Below are 13,835 nucleotides of genomic sequence, written 5' to 3'. Positions count from 1 at the left end.
CCGAGTGACCTTGCTGCATCGTCCATTAATTATTCCTTGTGAACACAATAACTTCAGTAAATATGAACTGATTTTGATGAAACTTTGTATGCAGCTTTGTATCAATGAGATCTTGGATGAGTTTGAATACTGGACCAATTTGACTATAACATAGTTATTCCCCATGGTAATTCTATTATTGTTGGACCCTGTGAACACGATAACTGAAATAAATGGGTGTGACTCCAATTTTGACCCAAGGGGTCTGTTTTGAACAAACTTGGTATTACTGTATGTCTTCTGTTCTTGGTTAAAAGAAACAAGTAAAAGCGTAAATCAATGATTTATTAAATAAGGCACAAAATTTTAATAGCACCTTGTTAGTAGCAAAAATGTGTCATGAAGGAAAAGAAAGGTGTACCACATGAATTTACATCTATTCTTTTGTAATGTCAATCAACATCACAGGGACAAATAATAATATAACGACAAAGCGCAATAAGTCTGCAGGTTACCGTCAAATATTTACCGGACAAAGTTTCATTGAACTCCATCAACATTTATTCAAGTTATCGTGTTTACAAGGTCCAATAATAATATTATTACAAAGGGCAATGTAAGTTACTGTCAAATAATTCCCAGTTTCGAACTATGAAATGTGGTGAAAACACACATACAAAAAAACATGCATTTGACAGCTATTGGGAATATTTCAAACAAGTAACAATTTACCTCTTGATGATCGTTGCTCTGTCTATGAGCGAGAGATTATATAGGGATCTACTAAAACCGGGGTAATACACTAACTCTATGAAATAGGTATCCTGATGTACATGTGTTTATCTTTCTCCGCGAATTTAATCCAAGAACATTTTTTTATCATCAGTACTAGTAGAGTTTCTGTCACTCGCATACTTGCTAGTAGTTTTAAGTTTATGTATATCAATAGTAATATGATGCTTTTGATAGTATCTTGTATCACAATATTCAAATATGAAGAAATAGCACAATATTTCAGTCGATTGATGTATTGTTAAAGTTCAGGTAAATGGAACACTTGCATAACACAATATCTGATTGACGGTCACAGTACTGCAACAATAATGTCAATATCTCTAAAATTCAAATACAGCTGTCGCATCAGTCAAGAATCTTCACATCCAATAACCCACATGACTACGTTCTTCCTCATGGAATACAAAATCATTGAAAATTAAAACACATCTTCCACATCATTTCTCGTGTTGATCCTACAGCTCCTTTTCCTCCTTCTTCGAAACCCTGTACTTGCCACGCATTTCTTTTGGGAGCTCTACTACGCCGGAGCAGGGAACCTGACCAGGCATCTCACAGATACACCAGCGTGAACACGAGTAGCCAAAGTTAGCTTGGTTGTCTTTCGCTTGCAACTCCTTCCATGCTTTCGCCATAATAGCACTGAAAAAACAGAGGTCATCATTGTACATCACCTTACATTTGTGTTGCCATTGTAACAACAGGCCAACTAATCGACGAACTTCATCTGTAGTCCGAGTATCACTGTTAATTTTCACCAGATTTAAATGAAGAGATATGATGCAATTTGTGTATATTGGTATTATCGGGAACACAGTCTGAGGTTATCAATTCAGTTTGAGTAGTTGCACTGTAGGATTGATACCGTACTTTTAACTTGATACACCTTGCTGTTGACATTATTTTTAGCACAGCTGTATATATACATGTACACATTTGTACAAATAAATTGAAGACATGTTTCAAAATGACTTAAAAATCAACAGTTTATTACTCAACTTTTAAAATCAATAGAGATCTGTCTTAACCCCACTTGACAAGATTTACAGTAGATGAATGAACCCAAACTGATCCAAAATTTTCCAGTTATCTTATAAAAAAGAATCCCTAGGCATTATAGCATAAGATGCTCGGCTTCACCCACCAGCTAAAAACCAACTAAGCAGATGTACCACTAACAATGCAATGACTGATTTATACATTACTATTCTGATGTCCTTCTTGTTATGGAGGATATTTATATAATTATGAACCATAGAGACATGATCGTGCCATGCTGCATCCATTTCAACCATTACGATAGCTTGTAAGACAAGAGGCCAAGAGGGCCTGTAATGCTCACCTGGATATCTTAGCAATCATGGCAAAATATTCTCCAAATAAGACCCAAGGGAATGGGCCAGACGCCAGACCCCTAGGCCAATCCTTGTAGCATATCTGTGCATGTATTAGAATTTTCATACCCAGCAATTTTATGGATGGTTATGGGGTCCGGATCTCAACTGTTTCCAAACTGTGACTCAGAAACTAGGTCCCTAGGGTTGTGGCCAGACCCCAAGATTAAGTATAATATCATGACTGCATTTGTCTCTTTATGACCAGTATTTGTATATATAGTTTTTGGGTGGGGATCTCAACCATTTCAAAGTTATGAACCAGGGACTATGTCTCCAAGAGTGGGGCCAGACTCCAGGGGTATCCTGGAAGCATATGTGCATTCTTCTCTTTATACTCAGCAATTGTATATATGGTTATAGAGTGGGGATCTCAACCATTTCCAAGTAATGAACTATTTTTGGCCCCACCCCTTAGCCCAGGGGGGTCAGCCCTACCATTTGTTCAATTTTGAATCCCTGCCTCTCATGAATGGTTCTGACCAAATATAATTGATATCCAGTGCACAGTTCTACAGAAGAAGTCATTTATAGCAATATAGCCAAATCTCCCCCCTTTGGCCCGCCTCTCGGCCCCCTGGGGCGTCAGCTCCACCATTTGTACAATTTTGAATCCCCACTTCATACAGATGCTTCCAGTCAAATATGGTTGACATCCATTTTTTAGTTCTACAGAAGTCACTTATAGCAATATAGCCAAATTGCCCCCTTTTGGCCCACCCCTCAGCCCCTGGAGGGTCAGCCACACCATTTGTACAGTTTTGAATCCCCACCACCTAGGGATACTTCCAGTCAAATTTAGTTAAGTTCTAACATGCGGTTAAGAAGAAGAAGTCGTTTGAAGAAATTGTTGACGTACAGACGACGGACGGACGCCACCTGGTGAGCTAAAAATGTATCAAAGTATAGAGATTGATTGCCTTCCTTCCCCATATTCCAAATTTTCATGAACAAAATATAATTTGCTCACTGCTTTAGAATTGCTATTTGTGGAAAACTTGGTGTATCAAAACTTCAAAAGATCTGTCATTAAACATTCCTGATGTATTAATAAAAAGTCTGACATCGATGATTACAACTCATCTACTAACTTTTTTGCAACGATATTCTGATAACCGAAGTAGTTTTGTGTAAGGAAGTATCAATATCAATTCTATTGCCAACTTGTTTATATTTAACTTCTTAAAGTACCTTCACCTTACTGGTCACTCATCTGATGAAGGTAACAGAGTACATAACGTATTAGTCATAAAAATGTCACTCATATACATTTTAATGGTCGTGCTATAGGAACCTACAAACAATAGATAATTTGGTGAATGTATGTGATACAGAGCTCTACAAAGTTATGTTGCAGACAAACTTACATATCAAAACTGAACAAAGGAGTGTAAATCCTAACCTTATTGGATGCCAGACCCAATTTCAGTAATGCAACACTCTGTCCTCCAAAGATGCATATACGCATAGCAAGTTTGGTGAACGCATTTTCGCTCATAAAGGAACATACCTTGATTTACATATGGTATTTTGCAGGTGGCTCATTATAGCATCACGGGGCACAGAATCTAGGTCCACTAACATCTTTTCTCCGTTTCCTTTGAAGATAAAAAAATTGTGAGCAATTTATTACAAATTCCATTCAAATTAAACAAAAATCTGAATATTGCAAAAACTGTTCATAACTTCCCTCATGATCTCATAAAACTCATTTGTGAACTTGACCAAATGGATGCACTGCACTAATACATATTGTTCATTGACTTACCAATTTGGTAAAAATGTATAGTTAAGTGAGTGACTATTCCTAAAACTGAACCAATATCCCTTAACTTTTGCTGATCAGATAATATTGATATTAACCCACAACACAATCAGATAATATTGATATTAACCCACAACACAATCAGATAATATTGATATTAACCCACAACACAATCTGATAATGTTGATATTAACCCACAACACAATCTGATAATATTGATATTAACCCACAACACAATCAGATAATATTGATATTACTTAACCCACAACACAATCAGATAATATTGATATTAACCCACAACACAATCTGATAATATTGATATCAACCCACAACACAATCTGATAATATTGATTTTAACCCACAACACAATCAGATAATATTGATATTAACCCAAAACACAATAAGATATTATTAAAATTAACACACAACACAATCAGAGAATATTGATATTAACGCACAACACAATCTGATAATGTTGATATTACCCCACAACCCAATCAGATAATATTGCTATTAACCCACAACAGTCTGATAATATTGATATCAACCCACAACACAAACAGATAATATTGATATCACTTAACCCACAACACAACCAGATAATATTGATATTAATTAACACACCACACAATCAGATAATATTGATATTAACCCACAATACAATCTGTGGTTTCTTATTTACTCACCGAAGTAAAACTGAAAGAATGGTGATGGTGTCAGGTTCTTAAAGGTGACTATCTGAACACGGGGATTACAATACTGCAGTTGTGGTAGATGCCAAAATACAAAATCACTGTAAATACGAAATAAAGCATTGATGTCAACAAATATACACCAAATTATTCTATGTCTCTATACCTTTACATAAGCCGGAGTTGTTAAGATTTTGTCTACTTTATACCAGGAAACTTTCGCTCAGTCAAATGTTCGTCCTCCACTGGTAAGAATCCATTTTCGCTCCGTGTTAATTTTGCCCTTGACATGTTATCCTATGTATGGCATGTTGTGGACATATTTTCACTGTCAGGAAAATTTCACCCTTAAGATGGAGGGCGAAAGTTAAATCATGGCGAAAAGTTCCCAGTCTACAGTATTTCCTACTGCAGTCAGCTGATTACTACATGTTACTGGACAGAATAATGATGCAATCTTATGTTTTTTTTCCATCAATTACTGTTATTAAAGTTTGCTGTGGAGTAACAGTTATTTCTAAATATTTGATTTTGGACTCATCTAGCCCAGAGGGCCTGTATTGTTCACCTGGATAATAAAGCAACCATGGGAAAATATTCCTATTGAATATGATACCACAACTATTTCCATATATTGGCTCTGTCTCTCAGCAACACCCATCCCTAATTTTTCCACTCCAATAAGTCTTTGGAAAAATGTTAAGTCAAGGAATTTCTTGAGCATTTTTTGGCCAAGGTTTTTCTCTTTTAATGAAAATACATTGTATAGGGTAACATGCAAAATACTTTGACAAGCATTCATATGTTACCTTTTTATAGCTAATGACTTGAAGGTAACTTCTCCTTACTTGCAAGAATTGAAATTAGTTTACCTGTCATGTCTATTATTTATGATTATGTTGAAAAATGGTTCCCTTGTTCCGTATGATTGAAAGGAATTTGTGTATTTTACTTAATTCCCGATTTCAGTAAAAAATCTGTTACTGTAAATATTTAACAGTAACTGTTACCCAAATTAAGGATTACCAATGTAACAGGAAAAAGTGAAATGTAACGGCCATACTGGGGTTTTAACCCAGGACGCTCTGAACTCTAGATGGACACTCTACCATTTAATCATGATGGCACAAGCTTCCTGGTCAACAACGATGCACCCAGTCCTGTTCTGCAACATTCATCTCTCCTTTTTCTTCGCCCCCTAATCCAACACTATATATGTACAACCAAGTTCAGGTACCCCCTTGGAAGTTTCACCCAGTGCTTGTTACAAGGGTGGGCAAGCTTGTCAATTTTTAGTAATAAGAGAGAAAAAAATGCAACGGCCATTCCCCGTCGCGAACCTGGGATCCTCAGAACTCTAGACGAGGGCTCTACAAATTGAGCTACCTGGTCGCTGGAGATCGACTCAGTCCAGTCACAGGTACTCAGGTTCTGGTATTTATGTGATTTATCATATGTTTACTAATAATAACACCCATTTTGTATGTGTTATAAGTCTAAAATGTCCACAAGTTGATATCAGCCCGTGTTATATCACACACCCTTGGAGTGATATCACACCCCCTTGAAAGTGATATCACACCCCCACCCTAAAAAAGTGATATCACACCCCCTCCCAAACTTCCGGATTTTGTCGCTTCCGCTTAATGCTGTCTACTTTTAATGTAAACAAACGAATCGTTGGCATGGAATAACTGCGGTTTCATGGAAAATAATTTAAAGATTGATTTACAAAGCCCCACCCAAATTTCAATAACCATGTAGGAATTCAGGAATTCTAAATGTTGATTTTATTTTACGTATAATTGTTATTGTTTTGTTTATATACATGTTTATACAATACAATGTTTATATATTTTTTTGTGTATTTTAAAGGAAAATAACATTTGATAAAAAGTTTTTGATATTACCATTTTGATATCACACCCCCAATCAGCCCTCAAGTCCTATTATCAGCCCTCGGCCCTTTGGCTGATACCAGGACAGGTCCAGTACACTCTGCCGATTGAGCTATATAGCTGTAAAGACCTATAATAGCTCTATTGACCTATCTGAAATAGGTCTTTTGAGCTATTTTCAAGTAATTTTCTTTTTTAAGGAAAACGGAACAAAGTCGCATGTAAAAGAAGATTGTATCATTAGGTTGATAACAAAAGACATTAAATATAAGTATTCTTTTTAAAAAATAATGATGTAAAGAAATCAGAAATTTTACATTTATGAAAAATGAAAATAAAAACATCTAAATGTATGCTTTTTGTAGTCAACATTACCATTAACCTTATTGTTTTATGCGACTTTGCTTTAATTTAATGAAATTTGAAATCTGAGAAAATATAGCTCAATACAGCTATAATTTATAGGTGTATATAGCTATATAGGTCTTTATAGCTATATAGCTCAATCGGCAGAGTGTACTGGACCTGCAGGACTCTCGGGCCTTCGGCCCTTTGGCTGATATCAGGACTCTGGGGTGTGATATCAAAATGGTCATATAATAATCTCTAAATATTATCGCACCCAACCCGAGCACCTGTGATTTTGGCCGGGTATATACTATTAGTACTAAACCAGATCATGATTTATATATTATATACAATGTAGTAAGTGAACAAACTCAGGATTCATTGTGACAATATCACTGACTGTGCATGAATGACGGTAAAATTACATACTATGCGCCTTTGCTTGCAGGCTGTCCGTTGTTATAGTGCACAGTCAAGACCCTCACTTCATCCTTCAGAAACAACGGTTTCGACTCCAGGTATCGCATCGTGCGCCGCATGGCAGCCCTTCCTTTCAAGAACGGCATTTTGGAAAATGAAGTCTTTTGGTAAACAATAAACTAAATAAGGAGCTACATCGAAGATTGCACAACTTGTGTACGACAATAAACACACGTTTAAAATGAATGAAGGTTGTGTTTGACTTTCATGGTTCACACATGTTAAACACAGGAAGTCGTCTGTTTGTGGTAAAACATTTGGCACCAGGATTTTACGGCAACGAATATATTTCACAGCCAATAATGTTGATAATAACGGTTTGAAATATTTTTATAATATCTTATGATAATAATTGCTCTGTGTATTTTAAATTCACTTCGGCGAAGTATTGTATATTTATGTATGATTACTTTCAATTTCACGACATCTGCAGACGACAAAAGAAGATGGCTTCGACCTTGGCTACACGTGTGGGAGCGGGTACAGTGATCGCTGTTGGGATTGTGATAGTATCTTTCATCTTATGGAGGAAGAAGAAAAGAGGTTGATAAACTATTTTTCTTTCTATAAGTCACGACTTCAACGTTGGCATACTTCTGAATAATGTCAAATCTGAATCGCCGAAGACCACAATCAAAACACGAATGATGCATGATGTTATTGTGTAGTCAGAAACTTTAGTCAAATAAGTTCGTAGTATACAGTGAAGTACATGTGTTGTCACTTAATGAAGGTACAAAATCAACAAAATAATCTTTATGATGATGGACAGTCAGACCATAGGCTATTTAAAATAAGGTTGTATCAATGTATATCTGTATCGTCTAGTCATCAGTTTCCGCGCGTTATGTATTTCCGCGCAGTCATTTTATCAAGCTATATCTCGTAACTACGTGACCTGCTGGACACAACACAAGGATCTTTTAGACGTTTGGCCATCGTCTGTAAACTGAGACAAAAATTACCGGAAGTTCGTCCGGAAAACATAAGAATTAATCACTGATTAAAAAAACCGCATAAATATGCAGTTTTGCTTAATGCACTTTTTATCTTTCTCAAAATGAACCCATACCTGAAAAAACGGTGATACATTTCATTCATGAACCAGTCTTTTTTGTAGTCTGACAAACGTACGAAAATGTTGCATGCAAATGAGGTCACATCTCCTCGCCAATTTTTTTCCACTTCCGAAGAGCCAAAGAGACATTCTTATATCGATAAACAGTGTTTTCAATGAAACGTAAACCTTGTAATGCAATGAACTTCCAATTTTCACCAATTTTAAACAGAACAAAATGAGAAATAACTTACCATCAACCAAAACCGATATATATAAGACATCAGACAAAAAATAATAACAGATTCTATATATATATTATAACTAAATAAATATAATAAATAAATTTATAAAATTACATGAATTCGTTCAATTTGACATCTTGAAAAATCAACTAAAAATGCGAAATTTAAAAAAAAATGTTTTGATAATTAATTTGATGATCATTTTTTTTTATTCCAAACGAAGCTTTTGTTCTTGCAGATCACTGCATAGAATATCTTTTTAGTGTATTCGAGTTATCTTTCTTTGAACACCAAATCAAAATAGACACACGGAAACATATGGCGGCTACTTCCTATCGGAGAAATTTGTTAAAAATTGTTTGTTCTGAATTTTTTTTTAATACAGTTTTATGTTACTAGTATTTTGTTTCCATTAGTAGATTGTATACGTGTTTATGACAGTCATCTGTTCGCGGATGCTTCTTTAAGTGCGCGGAAACCGGTAACCTGAGGATATATTACCGGGGGAAAATGCTGCTGTCAAAATTGCTATTCGAGTTGAAATAACACTGATTCTTCAAACCCAGTTCTTTTTTTCATAATCGATACAGTATTTCCAATGCATATATTATAAGTATATTGTTCATGTTGAGAATAACCGTGCTTGATGATATCAGCAGCTAATTTGGTTAAAAGCCAATAAAGGCCCAATCCATTCACAATTCAATTTGGTATAGATATCATAAGTTTTAAGCAAACATACCTGAGCATTTGAATGTATATTGGGCAAGGAAGTAATTCCAATGGTGTAGACAATATTATATGGTTGTCAAATTTTCAGAGAGATCTGCGAGGTTTTATCAAGACACAGTAAAACAGGATACCAGTAAAACACACAAGACACTTAATTATGTAAGAAAAAAGAAGACATATCATAGGATATAACAAAGCTGTAACTAATATTTAAAAACTGTAGTCACAGGATTTTACTGGCGATATTACTTCTTTGACCCATACATTATATTTATGAACAGAAAAACTAAAATTTACAGGTGAGGTGTCAACTTCTGTCATTTTCAGAACAACTTTTTTATAGAAATATTATTAAATAAAAGAAAACATGTGTAAAATTTCTCAACAATCTTATTTTGGCTACTCCATTTCTACCATGTCCTCTCTTTATTGGTAATGTGAAACCTAACCTGTGTCTAAAACATTCATTACCTCCCCTGAGTAGTTAATTACCTCCCCTGATAAAGTAAGGAAATCCAATGTTAGTTCTAGAACTGTTGTATGTTTCCTTTCTAATGACAGGTATAAAAATAGGTGCCATTAAAATATATAGTTCCTGATCAGTTCAAACCCTCCGGGGCCTCCCCTTTTAGATATAAATTTACTTCATGGTTTTTCTGTGGAAGATGATTTCATTAGCAAACTGTTTGACCTTCAAGATTGGATTATCGCCTTATTCAGTTGCATGGTAGTAAAAGTGTGCTTTAGAAGTAAACAGAAACTCTGTGTCATTGATGATATGTGTAATAACTTTTTTATGATAGGCAAAGTATACTTACAAATACTCCAATTCAGTACTTTTCCTGTCATTGATGGAGAATATGGTCTAAATAGTTAAAGCTCTGTCACAAAAGAAAGAAAAGAAGAAGAAAAAAACAAGAAAATGTATGGCCTTAATGAAAGTTACTGAAACTGGTATAATGTTGGCAAGTTTTGAGTTGCCAGTGTTTCTGGGTTTTTTTCTCTACAAATTTAGTACATATACCTAAAAAAACAGCTTTTCTCAAAGGTGTGAACTTTGAGCATGTGTTCCAGTCCCAAAACACAAATAAAGAACTATTAAAAATATTTAAGCAAAATATGCATTGCCTTGCTGGTGTGATTTTCTAGTTGTTGACTGAGTCTAAGTTATTTGTGCACAGACTAGTAAACCATTTTTTTGAAAAATATCTTCTAGGGTGTTATACATGTAGGACAGTTTGACTTGCTTTGCTATTTATAACATTTTTTATAGTTGCAAATCAGTTAATTTTGGGTTGAAAGTTTGTGCTGTAGCTCCTGGTTAGAAATAACAAATAGACATACTTTTATTGTAATCTCGCATTAAAGGAAACAAAGGTTTTACTGAACCTTTGTGTGTGGAACCAGGATCTGAAGTGAAACCCACTTCAGACAGAGGCACATCCGTGGTTACCATGAAGTTCAGTTCTAAAAAGGATGACCAAGAAACAATGAGAAAGGTTTTAAAAGACAAACTAAAGCAGACAATGGACTTTCATCGCAGAATGACTGAATTAGAAGAAATAGTTGTAACCACTAAATTGAAAATAGGGAATTTAAGCAGCGAGAAAATCACACCAGTCACAATTCAAAGGAAACATGTATATAGGGGTGAAATGTTGTGTGCAAGGCCTGGCCCAGATTGGGAACACAACTTTAATGACATTATCCATGACTTACATCTAAATGTTTTACAAACAGGAAAACCCAAGGATGCCATACCATCAACTCCTGGTGGTGTTGTAAAGCCATCGGTGGAAAAAGATACAACAGTTTCTGCATCGGGAGATGCTTTCTTCCCCAGGAAGTCAGTCACTCCTAATCAGGGAGTCTCTGCTGGCCAGGCTGATGGTGATGTAACAGGAGCAGGGGACGGCAGTGGTTCTGATAATTATGTCTGTGAAGATGGAATGTGTAGACTTGTGAAGGAGCCATGGAAAACTACAAAGGCCAAACAAAAGGTCAGATTTGATCCTTTGGCTGAGGATATGACTAAATCCCTAACAGAGTTTTTTGAAGGGCGCACTGAACCTGAAAAGGGTACAGAGGAAAATGGCAAAGTGGCAAAACCAGAAAATACTGTAATTGACAGGAAAGAAACATGCCAACAAAAAGAGGTGAAAGATACCTTACAATGTGTGAAACCTGAGCAGGAATCAAGTGTTATAGTTGAATCTGTAAGTAGGACTGTGTGTGCAGAGCCAATGATACAGCCCAGTGAAGGGAATAAAGTTACAAGTGACATGCCTTCCCAAAATCAATTAGCATCAGAGGTCAATACACAACAGGGTCATGGGTTAGAAAAAGTCATTACAGATCAGGGTCAAAGGTCATCAGAGAAAGGACAAGGTGAGGAGTCGATGGAAACAGAGACTAATGGTCTAGTAGCAGGTAGCTACGAGGAAGAAGATGAGGTATGGGAGGTTGGCCGTTACGAAGAGGAAGATATATCTATGGCCATCCTGGTATCCCAGAATTCCCCAGGCATCTTGTCCCGCAGCAACGCAGAGATTCTGGTGGCATTGTTGTCACATCCTGAGACCAAGCTACTGAAAGCTGCACTCAATGGTATAAAGAAGAGCTCAACATTCACCCGCAATCAGGTAAGTTTATGCAATTCCTGCCCAGTATAATGAATGTTGTATGGCTCACCAGGGCTGATCTGAGTCGGGTGACTTATTTTACATTTTTACCTGTTTTACTTCTCAAATGAACATTATTGAAAAGGTGTTTATATTTGTTAGCTTATGCTACAGCATTAGATAAAAGAGTGGGCTTCTTTTGATGGGTTTTCCATGGTTCTGTGGGCCTCTTGTTTACCGGGTATGTGAAATTTGGATAATTTCATTGATATTTTTCTTATCACCATTCCAGGTACATTTTAGTGGAATGGCACAAAATATTATCATTCCTGTATTCTGTAAGGGTCAAGAATCAAATGTCACATACCACAAAATATGCATAGTCACTGAGAAGGGTTGCCTTGTTAAATACAGCCCTGCATGACCCTGACCACATTCTAAAGGTTATCTCATGATATTGCATGAAATACTTTGATAAAATACCCTGTGCTCAATCCCTATGTCTTATCACATGAACAGGAGGCACCTAAACATTTCTTACTGCGGTTAGGCCAAATAGAATATTGCTTTTATGTCATTGACCTACCCAGTTTAATTATTACCACAACACAAGTCATTTTATATTTCATATTCAATGTTTCTGATTTCCTAGAAACTCTGAATGTTTGATGCAAAATATTGAATTTTTAAATGAGTGTAATTGTTTTCTTCATGTTCAGTCACACTATCTTTCAAACTTTTTTAAAAACCATTGTGGCTCTAGTGATGTATTTATTATTGCTGAATTAAATTTGAATGAAAATCGGAAATAAACTGAAATATTTCTCCCACCTATGCCTACACTACTGAGGTAGAGTTAACCAAGGACAAACAAATATTCTTTAAGTACGGCCTTAGCATGCCTATCTATACACCTGCAGTCTTACAAACCTAGATAGCTCAAGACAGATGCTCTGTTAGGTATCACTTTTACCACAGGTACAGGTATATTTACAGGTAGGATGTCTATTTCATGCCTTTTTTCCAGCTTTGTATAAGACTTTGGCATTTTTTCAATCATGTTGGGCACAATATTTACATCAAAAATATCTGGATTTATGTTCACTTATGGTTATGCTATGAAAGCCCTGTATACTTTAATATGTGTATATGTTGAATATAGTTTATTATAGACCTCTATTAACCCTTTCACCCCTATGTCACTTTAATAGACTCTACCATGCATTGATATGGATTAGTCCATTATGGTCTACAGTGTTGAAAGGGTTAAAGTTTGATTTGTTATGAAGACATTTTTTTATTGAACATGTACATGTATACAAGTTGCATTGTTACAATCTAAAGATACATGTATAACCTTATCTTGAATTATGTGTTACATGTTTTTAATATTTGTATTAGAAGGTTTTAGGTTTGCAAAAATTCTTTCTCAGCTTGTCTTTCCATATGAGTGAATTGAATGCAAAAACCTATTATGAAAGTTCATAGAAATATTGCTTTTCATTATGACTACGTGCTATTTGATACCTAGTATTTGTGTATTGCTCAACTGACCAAAAGCCAAGCGATGTTTGCTATGGAGAGCTGATCATCCATAAAAGTTTACCAAGGGGGTTCTTTTTGTAAAAAGACAGGTATGACACATCCACCCCTATTTCTGGACTTACAGGAGTCTATCGTTGGCTAAGCTGGCTATAAGCTACTTATTGCGATCTTTTGTTGTTCCTCATCTGTCAGCTTGATTTCATTTTTTTTCAAAAACAAAATGCTGCTCAGACATCGCATTTTGAATAGTATTCCCTTTACTTTGGAAGGGGGGGGGGGGGGGG

At 35.7% G+C, this 13,835-nt stretch overlaps 2 protein-coding genes across 2 annotated transcripts in view; one reads left to right on the top strand and one right to left on the bottom strand.

The window, feature by feature from the left end:
* Positions 1 to 318: 318 nt before the first annotated feature.
* Positions 319 to 7,594, bottom strand: LOC110461224 (probable 28S ribosomal protein S25, mitochondrial). Its single transcript, XM_021514607.1, has 4 exons — positions 7,301 to 7,594; positions 4,620 to 4,726; positions 3,679 to 3,766; positions 319 to 1,416 (listed from the first exon to the last, which is right to left on the bottom strand). The coding sequence occupies exons 1-4, from the start codon at positions 7,435 to 7,437 to the stop codon at positions 1,230 to 1,232; spliced, it is 519 nt and encodes a 172-aa protein (XP_021370282.1). The 5' UTR covers positions 7,438 to 7,594; the 3' UTR covers positions 319 to 1,229.
* A 194-nt stretch (positions 7,595 to 7,788) lies between these two features.
* The window catches only part of LOC110461227, a 23,540-nt gene continuing 17,493 nt past the window's right edge, over positions 7,789 to 13,835 (top strand). The window contains exons 1-2 of the mRNA XM_021514613.1: positions 7,789 to 7,894; positions 11,126 to 12,027. Of these exons, the coding sequence (XP_021370288.1) occupies positions 7,798 to 7,894; positions 11,126 to 12,027 (999 nt within the window). The 5' untranslated portion in view covers positions 7,789 to 7,797. The remainder of the gene's footprint in view (positions 7,895 to 11,125; positions 12,028 to 13,835) is intronic.

The sequence above is a fragment of the Mizuhopecten yessoensis genome, unplaced genomic scaffold (genome assembly GCF_002113885.1).
Source record: "Mizuhopecten yessoensis strain PY_sf001 unplaced genomic scaffold, ASM211388v2 scaffold10591, whole genome shotgun sequence".
Classification (NCBI taxonomy): Eukaryota; Metazoa; Mollusca; class Bivalvia; order Pectinida; family Pectinidae; genus Mizuhopecten; species Mizuhopecten yessoensis.
This window is presented reverse-complemented; position numbering and strand designations above follow the sequence as displayed.

Bases quoted from the DNA above. Each gene is read 5' to 3' on its own strand.
- LOC110461224 (XM_021514607.1), bottom strand. From the start codon at position 7,437: ATGCCGTTCTTGAAAGGAAGGGCTGCCATGCGGCGCACGATGCGATAC. The intron at 4,727-7,300 runs GTATGTAATTTT...TCGTATTTACAG, and splicing joins CCTGCAAGCAAAGGCGCATA to TGATTTTGTATTTTGGCATC. The intron at 1,417-3,678 runs GTATGTTCCTTT...CTGTTTTTTCAG, and splicing joins AATACCATATGTAAATCAAG to TGCTATTATGGCGAAAGCAT.